Source organism: Arachis ipaensis, chromosome B10, assembly GCF_059453495.1.
Source record: "Arachis ipaensis isolate K30076 ecotype BB chromosome B10, ASM5945349v1, whole genome shotgun sequence".
NCBI lineage: Eukaryota > Viridiplantae > Streptophyta > Magnoliopsida > Fabales > Fabaceae > Arachis > Arachis ipaensis.
This window is the reverse complement of record NC_142435.1, coordinates 79,977,314-79,987,225: the sequence shown is the minus strand read 5'-3', so window position 1 is coordinate 79,987,225 and position 9,912 is coordinate 79,977,314. Positions and strand designations below refer to the sequence as shown.

Here is a 9,912-nt window from a genome sequence, read left to right as displayed (position 1 = left end):
CACAAAGTCTCCACAGCCTATCATCCTCAGACTAATGGACAAGCAGAAGTGTCCAACAAAGTGATTAAGAGAATCTTAGAGAAAGTGGTTAACCCACAACAGAAGGATTAGAGTTCCAGATTGGGAGATGCACTATGGGCATACAAGACTTCTTACAAAACCCCAATCGGAATGAGTCCCTTTTGTATTATTTTTGGAAAGCCTTATCATCTTCCTGTTGAAATCCAACATAGGGCCTATTTGGGCAGTGAGAATTGCAATCCAGATTTAAAGGGAGCGGGAATGGAACGTAAGCTCCAATTGGAGGAATTAGAATGTCTTAGGCTGGAAGAATATGAGAATGCTCAGTTTTACAAGGAAAAAGCCAAGACATTCCATGACAAAAATATTAGGAGGAAGAGTTTTAAGATATGTGATGAAGTGCTTGTGTACAATTCAAAGTTGCGATTGATGCCCGGAAAGTTGAGATCTAGATGGGATAGTCCATTCAAGGTGGTGGATGTCAAGCCTTATGGAGTGGTGGAAGTGATTCACCCTATCAATGGGATCAAGTTTAAAATCAATGATCATAGGGTGAAACTCTATCACACTCAAGCAAAGAATGCCAAGGAGTTGGAGATATTCCTCCTTGGAGAAGTTCAAAGTGACCAATGAAGCCATGCAAAGTCCAACTTAGGACTCTAAACCAAAGAGCTTGGTGGGAGACACCCCACCATGGTAATATTGTTCCAACTTTATCTTTTGTTTATAGCCTTTTTGAACTAGTTAATTTCTTGTGATATGATGATTAGATTAGTTTTTATTTGGTATTTTTGGATTGAATAAGTTGAATTGCTTGTGGACCATGAATTTATGCTAGTTTGAATGATTTGGGGTTGGTATGTTGCTATGCTATAGGAGAGAATCTTAGTTTTGAAAAGAAAAACTTTTGTGAAACAGGGCACCTGTGCGTGTGCACCACCCTGTGCGTGTGCACGCAACTGCAAGTTTTGCCATCTGTGTGCCCGCACACCCTTTGCAGCACCCTCTGGTGGTAGCGCTAGCACTGCCTATGCGTGCGCGTTGCCCTGTTTTCTGAGCCCTGTGCGTGCGCACTGCCTCGTGCGTACGCACATAGTACCCTTATCGTGCTTCTTGTGTGGCCACACAGACGTATGCGTCTGCACACCAATTGATAGCCACTCTAGTGGGAGCGTTGTCACGAGTTGTGCGCGTGAACAACCTCCCTCTGTCTTTATCCTTGTGCGTGTGCACAGACCTGTGTGTGCACACACACATGTCTCTATACCTCAAGCATTGCCAAAAAAGAAAGCTTTCTGTGCGAGCGCACGTACTTGTGCGTCCAAACACACTATTATCACCCCTCTGGTAGGAGCAATCGCACGCTGTGTGTGCTTGGATCGCTTCCCTTTTCGTATATTGTGCGTATGCACCAGCTTATGCGTACGCACACACCCCTCTATTTTGCGACCCATGTGCGCGCGCTCCCTGCTGTGCATCCACACATGTCTATGCACCTCCTCTGGTTGCAGCGATTGCATGCTGTTTGCATTTGCAACCCTTCTAATTTCTGCCTTCTATGCAGCCAACAGCCTCTGTGCGCCCGCATGCGAATCGTTTTGGGTGTTAACAGGGCAACCTGCCTAGTTGAGCAGTAGTTTTCTTCTCTTCTCTTTCCTCACTGCTGCTGCTCTCCCCAGCTCTGCCTTCCCCTCCAGACGACCTTGCCGCCGGCCACCGCCGCTGTCGAGCTGCCGCCACCACCTCTCTCTCTCATAGCTTCTCTCTCCTACTTCTCTTTTCTTTCCTTTCTTTCTTTCCTTTCTCTTTTCTCTCTTCACCACCGGTGAGTTTTCTACCTCTCCGGTGTTGTTCCAGCGAACACAACCACCGCAAGTCGCAGTGGCTATAAAGAGTGCCATTGTTCCCTTCCCCATTCTTGCTTGTTTGCATCTTCAATTTTCAGGTTCTTACTTTTCCTTTTCCTTTTTGTTGTTAATTTTTGCAATTATTTTGATTTTCTTTTCATATTGCTTAGATTAGATTTAATGCTTTCTTTGTCTTTTTGTATTACAAGTGTTGATATTTGATTATAGGTTGATTATGATTGAATTTGAGCATCAATTTTGATAAGCTTGCACATTGCATACCACATGTTTAATGAAATGCCTCAATGAACATTTTGTTTGATTCATATGACTTGGCCATCATATGTGTTCAATTTATATCTTGTTAGGCATATTGTATGAGCTGTGCAACTTCAATTATGACTTTTGATGGTAGTTAAGTAAATTCATCAATGCATTTCCTTGTTTGTTGATGTGCAATTTTGCTTACAAATGCATTGTGTTGTATGAGATCAATTGTCATTGTTCATCTTGGAATTTTCAATTCGGTAATCACTTTATAATTGTTCAACTTTAGATGATGTCTTGATCAAACATCTTTTGGCCTTAACTTAGAACATTGCACATGTGGTTACCACTTCTTAAGGATGAGCAATTAATGCTTCACTTTGAGTGAATGGTTGTTGTTGTTGTACACTCTTTTGCTAATAAAATTTCTTGCCAACAACCTCAATGACCATTACATTCAAAGCGTGTTAACTAATCAATTGGTGCGAGCTTGAAGTTGCTTTTATGTCCATGCTTTAGCATTGCAACTTAAGCATTTATTGGAGAAGCAGTGAGCTTTGACTGATAAATAGTGTGATTACCGTGGTATCAGGCCGGTGTGTGTGTTCCAACCGTGCGCACCATTGGAATATACACAACGTGTTTTTTGTGAACCACACTATTTTTATAAGCTTCTTTTAACCTTGTTAGTGCTTCCTAACTGATTTTACTTTATTGTTGCCCCATGATCTCGAAATTCTTTTAATTTTTTTATTTTAGGATGCGAAAGAAGGGTAAGGCACCGGTTACTTCGCCGGTTGAGCAAACTACCGCTTGCTCCCCTGATATTTGGTGGAATCGCCAAGGTGATAGACCAAATACCTTGGTCAACTGAAGAGCTGACTCTCAATACGAGGCTATTGAGAAGCGCATAATCCATTGGGAGCAGCCATTGAAGGTTCAAAGCCAATACAAGGTGACTATTCACCAAAGGATTGCCTTACTTTAGTGGGAATTTCTCGAGCGAGAACCCATTTTCCTCCGGGGAAGGGAATTCTATGCGAACTACCAAGATTGGGAACCGAAGTCCGTTTTCCTCTGGGGAAGGATGTTGGATACGTCCAATCAAGCTCTAGAAGCTATTTTGAACATCCCCCACATTCCACTTGAGAAGGATGACTATTTCAAGATAAAAGTGGATGTCTTCAAAGGAAGGATATCTCTGACCCCCATTCTTGAGAGAATAGGCTATCCTGGTGCATATTAGGAGTATAGCAAAGGGGGAAATTCTGTTCTCACTAGTATTACATACTCTGATTTGAATGCTGAAGCTCGTATATGGCATCAGATTATGGCGAACTACATCATCCCGAGCACCCACACTACCCATGTGAGATTTAGAACTGCTTTGCTACTATGGGCTATTATGGAAGGGAAGCATATAACCATTGTACCTTTATTGTGCAAATCGATATGGAAATTAGTTGAGAAGAAGAATATCAACATTCCATTTTCGTCGATGGTGATGCGCTTAGCAAACGCAGCTAGGGTAGAAAGGCGACAAATGGATATCATGTTCGAGTTTCCAAGAGGCAATAAGTTCATTCCGAGGGGAGAATTTGATGGATCATCAGAGAAGACACCCTTGATAAACTCATATTTTATGATATATTTTGTGCTTAGTTTGAGTGATTTATTCAACTCTTTACCCACTTATTCATATAAATTGCATGGTTTTACTTTCCCTTCCTTATTATGTGATGTATGTGAAAAACATGTTTCATATGCTTTTAAATTAATTATTTTAATTACCTTTATTTCCATTCGATGCCGTGATTAGTGTGTTGAGTAGTTTCAGATCTTCTAAGGCAGGAATGACTCAAAGGATGCAAAAGAAACATACAAAAATGGAAGGAAAGCACAAAACGGAGCCCTTAAAGAAACTGGCATCCACACGATCGCATGGACAACTCGATCGCGTGCCAAGCGCGAATCAACAGCGACGCGGCCGCATGACTAACGCGACCGCGTGCCTTAAGCAGAACGAATATGACGCGGTCGCATGACTGACGCGACCGCGTGGCAAGGAAAAGCTCCGAACGACGCGACCGCGTGACCTATGCGGACACGTGACAGAGGCCACGCACCAGAAATTGCAGAAAACACTCCCAGCGATTTCTGAAGCCCTTTTTCGCCCAAATCCAAGTCCAGAAGGCATATACCAGAGGTTATGAAGTGAGGGAATGCATCCATTCAGAGAGAGCTCGCCAATTTTTACTTTCCATGAATTAGATTTAGTTTAGAGAGAGATTCTCTCTCTCTCTTTAGGATTAGGATTTAGATTTAGGATTTTTATTCATTTTCAGGATTATCTCTTTTGATCAGGTTCAATATTCCTTTTATTTACTTTTGCAAGCTACTTTATGAATCCTTTCATGTTACAAATTACTCTTTTATTAATGTTATTTGAGGTATTTCAGTTTAATATTGATTACTCTTATTCATGCTATTGTTACTTTTACTCTGAAGACATTTTTATTCCAAGTAGATTTATTTTTCTCCTTTTGGTCTTGGTTAAGAAATCAGTAACTCAGGAGTTATCCAATTCAACAGCATAATTGATAATTATTATCTTTGTTAATTGAATTGAACTTCCATAATCCCAATCTTTTCTTAGGAAATAAATAGGATTTGAAGATCAAACCGATTAATCCCTTGACCTTCCTTTATCTTAGTAAAGGTTAACAAAGTGGAATTAGGATTCAACCATCATCATCATTGATAAGGATAGCTAGGATAGGACCTCTAATTTCTCATACCTTACCAAGAGTTTGCTTTACAGTATTTATCTATTTTCAATTGCCATTTAATTTACTTGTCATTAAATTACTCGTTCCTCATTCTTGAAACCCCAATTTTACAATCTCCATAACCAATAATAAGAACATACTTCCCTGCAGTTCCTTGAGAAGACGACCCGAGGTTAAATACTCGGTTATCAATTTTAAGGGGTTTGTTTCTTGTGACAACCAAAATGTTTGCACGAAAGAGATTTTTGTTGGTTTAGAAACTATATCTACAATGCGACTGTTTTTATGATATTCTTTACTGGCAAAAATCTCGATCGTCAAAATGGCGCCGTTGCCGGGGAACTGCTAACGTGTGCCTTATTATTGGTTATTGTAAATATTTTTCTTTTGCTTGTTTATTTATTTTTGTTTTTCCTTTTTAATTTTATTTGCTACTATGGACTCTCACCCCTCTCGCTTTGAGTTTGGTTCTAACCTTGTCGAAGGAAATAGAAGTTGCAGCAGGAATATGTATCAAGGTCAGACCAATCAAGGATGGATGGAGCCAAGAGGATCTAATCAACCCTTTAGGCAACAACACCCTCCAAGATATCATGGACAACGACCATTCTACAATGCATACCCAGCTGATAGATATGGTGGACAACCTTGTAACTACCAACAAGCCCCACCCCGTGCCTATAGACCATCCTTTCAACATAACGTCGAACCATCACACTCACAAGCTTCTCTTCACCATTCGCCACCGTATGATCCTTTCCTACCCCAGTTCCAATCCAATCACCCCCAAGCACCACCACTTCCCTATGTTTCATGTCCAAATCCATCACCCCGAGAATCAGAGGTTCGCCTCAGGGAAACAGTAAATAAACTTCAAACAACCATTCGACAACTGGAGCAAGCAGTAATTCAATTAGCTTCTAGATGCGCGAACATTCAAGGACCAACCACAGCCCCATGTGGACAATCTAATGAAGAGCGTAGCATGAAGGAAATATTAGAAACTCCAGTGGACAAGACAGAGCATGAATTCATACTAGAACAAGTAGAAGAAGCTGTCATTGTACAAGAAGAAGAGTTGGTTAAAGATCTAGGAGATGCTGAACCTCCATGGGAATCCAGAGCTAAGGAGAACTCCGTCAAGGACGTTATAGTTGATGCAAAGGAGGATATTGCACAATCCCCAAGGCAAGTCGTTTATGAAGAACTAGACGAAATAACCCAGGACACAAATTTCCTTGATGATGATAGTCACAAGTCTAGCTCTCTTAGTGATGAACTCGCATCCACAAGTGAATTCTCTGAGATCGAAGAATCTTCCCCAATTGAATACGAAGATGATGCAGAGGTAGATTTCTCTCAACCTCCAATCTATGACTCAAGTGATGAGGAAGATATAGAAGACTTTGACCATGACTCAGATGCATTTGAAGAACCTTACAAGGAAGTGGAGGAATTCACAAAAGAGCACAAGGGAGAAGAACTTACAGAACCACCAGAAATACCTACCCCAAGGCCATTACCGCCTAATACAAGCTTCAAGTGGGTACAATCCTTAACCTTTAACTTTACTTATTCACTTGAATATGGTTTACTTGAAACAGATGGCCAGCTTAGAGCTCTCTGCGGCTTTAAGAGTAAGAGGGAAATGGCTCATGCTCAGAGCTGGTGTACAAGGTTCAATAAGGTTCCACGCTTCAACTTGAAGTGCACAGATTGGTATCAAGCTCAATTGAATGGATCTCGAAAAACGTTTGGTCACTATGGGAAGAATCTACTTTCTAAACCGCCCAGATGGAAAAATATAGATCAAGACAGAGGCGGATTTAAGAACAAGGCTTGGGATCATGGATTCTATTATGACATTCGTCACCCCGGGAGCCTGACAATCTGTTTGAAGCTGCTCAGAAGCTTTACATGCCTAGTTTGGGACCCTGGAGGCTATTGGCATTCCAAGCATTGGTGAAGATTTCTGGATGAATTTAAACACAAGCCACCATAACAGGAAGCCCTTCCAATGTCCAACTTAAGGACATTAACTAAAAGTGCTAGGTGGGAGACAACCCACCATGGTATGATCGTTCCTTATGCAATTTTAATTTTATTTTGTTTTGTGTGTTTTTGAATTTTATTTTTATTTTATTGAACTTGGAATCATGCATAGCATTCACATTAAGCATTTCATTCTACATACTGCATAAAAAAAAGGGTGCGCGATGCGACCGCAACATCCATGCGATCGCGTCAAATGGCGAACTACACTTTCCACGCAACCACGTCATCCACGCGGCCGCGTGACCTGGAAATCGACGTAAGGATCCAACGTCCAGAAAGTTAGGCTGGAATCGTGCGGCCATTGTGCGTCTAGCACAAAATGGCCCACGCAATCGCATGCCCCATGCGATCGCGTCACTTGCACACAATCAATCCCACGCGACCGCGTCAGTGACGCGACCGCGTCGCATAGATTGCACGAACACCCCCAAGGAGAAGAGAGTTGTGCTGAAACGACGCTGGATTCGTGCGTTTAGCACAAATTCCAGCGACGCGATCGCATGCCCCACGCGATCGCGTCATTTACTCTTTTTGCCCTCCGCGCGATCGCGTCACCCACGCGATCGCGTCAACCACCTTTTTCGCTCCAGCCACGCGACCGCGTGCCCCACGCGGCCACATGGATTCAAAAATATAACCCCCCAGTCACGCGAAACCCCATCAGTCGCGACACCCCCCCAATTCTTCTTCTCCCTCTCTTCTCCCCCAACCGTCAACCACCACCACCAGCCACCACCGCGCCACCACCCAGACGCCGCCGACCACCCAGACGCTGCCGCCACCTGCCACCCTCCCTCCTTCCCCCTTCTTTCTTCCTCTTTCTTCTTTCTCCCTCCTCCTCCGTCACTGCTCCCCTCCGCGCCGCCACCCACCGCCGCCAACCGTCCCAACCGTAACCCCCTTCCACCAGCAACACCACCCCTTTTCCCCCTCCCTTCCTCTACCCCCATTACCCTCTCATCCCCTTGCCCCGAACAGCCGCGCCGCCGTGCCCACCACTGCCAGCCGCCGTGCCCACCACCGGACGCCACCTTCATCACCACCCCCAGCCACCTTTCTGCCTATTCTCATTATTCGGCCTTCCAGGTTTCGCAACACGCAATCCCTTTCATCCATTCGTAGTTATTCTTATTTTTTCCGTTTATGTTCATGTTTAGGCTAGTTAGATATGGATGTTGTAGTGGATTTTAGGTTGTTAGATAGCCTAGGATGTGGTTAGTGGATTTAGGTCTGTTTACTTGCACTGTTCATGTTTCTCTTTTATCAAATTTGTAAATCTGCTATTGCTGTGATCTTATTCATATGCTGTATTTCTTGTATATTGCTACTCTTTACACTGAATTTTCAGGTTTATATTCATTATATGTAACTGCAGCTTGATTTTTTAATTCATATGAACTGTTTGATTGCTGTTTATTTTCCGGAAAAATCCAATTTTAGCCGGAATGCTGCCCAAATTTTTATGAATCTTTTTTACTTTCATTCATGTTTTGATTTTGGAATCTTGAACTCTGTTTTCCTCTGCTTTAACCAAACCATTCCTGAATGCCAGGGCATGCATTATTATCCTCTTTGATTTCCTAGTTCCTAAACTGGAATTTTGATGTTTGATTCCTATTTTTGCTTTCTTTATCTCTATTTGAATCATCATCAAACTGTTTTACTTGTTTGCATATAAGTTACCTATAGCTTCTACCTGTGATTACTTGTTACTTGGACTATTTTCATTATGCCTCTTACTTTAACCCATTTTTCACTAACTCACTAATTTTAACTCTAACCAACCTAACCTTTTCAAAACTTCTTTTATTGCTTTTCTTTCAGCTTCTTTTAACATTCTACCCAAGGCATGATGTTAATTTTTCTATTTAACTTGCATTCAATTACATTTTGGATTGTGATTTTTTCTTTTCAGACTTTTCACTCATATACAATCCTAAATGCACATTTTACTTAACTCATATTCATTATCCTATTGCTCCTTTGCCACTTTGTGTTTTCTTTGATTATTTGCCTATTTGCTTTCCTATTTTTATTATATCCTGGTTTTCTATTTTTCAGGATGTCAGATTCCCAGAAAAAGGGAAAAGGCAAGGCCACTACTGGCAAATGGAAAAGAGGAGAAGCCTCCATGTCTATCATCGACCTCATGCATGATGCCTCTTTGCGGGAGAAAGCCTTTACCCTGCAGGAGAAGGCCGACCAGCTACTTCCCGCCAATGACTCAATAAAGTTTGCAAATCGATACTGTGAGCTGAAGTATGCGGTGTTTGCAAACTCCAGGAACCTATACCTGGAACGGACTTTGAAGATCCCAGAAGAACTCCAGCAATACACCTCTGATCAGATCAAACAAAGAGGCTGGTTCTTTCTGGAGAGACCCCTGACTGAGGTTAATGCATCTTGGGTTAGGGAATTCTACTGCAACTACTTCAAAACTTCCCTAGATGCAGTGAACCTCAGAGGGAAGCAGATTCTGGTTACGGAGGAGGCAATAGAAGAGGTTCTGGAACTTTTGCCTAAGACTGATCAGACAGATGGATATCAGAAAGCTGAAGAGGATATACGCTTTATGCGTTTTGACTGGGATACAGTCAAGGCCCGGATTGCCCTTGACCCGTCAGTTCCTTGGATCATGGGTCAGAACACTACCTCGCCCAAAGGGATCAAGCGGATTTACCTGAACGATGAGGCTCGGCTATGGCATCAGATATTCAGCAACTACATTATGCTGAGTACTCACGAGACTGAGATACCAGCCGCTATGATCACTCTCCTATGGTGTGTGATGGAGGGTAAGGACCTATACCTGCCATACTTTATCCGGCACTATATGGCCAGGGTCCATGTCCGCGGCACTCTTCCCTTTCCTTATCTGGTTACCCAGCTGGGCCGTCGAGCTGACGTGCCATGGGAGGATGCTGATGAGAGGC

General features: G+C 42.6%; 1 protein-coding gene across 1 annotated transcript; it reads left to right on the top strand.

Annotated features, from left to right (window-relative positions):
* Nucleotides 1-282: 282 nt before the first annotated feature.
* LOC107620725 (uncharacterized) lies at nucleotides 283-654 on the top strand. The gene has a single exon (XM_016322851.1). It carries the CDS (start codon nucleotides 283-285, stop codon nucleotides 652-654), a length of 372 nt encoding a protein of 123 aa, XP_016178337.1.
* Nucleotides 655-9,912: the final 9,258 nt, after the last annotated feature.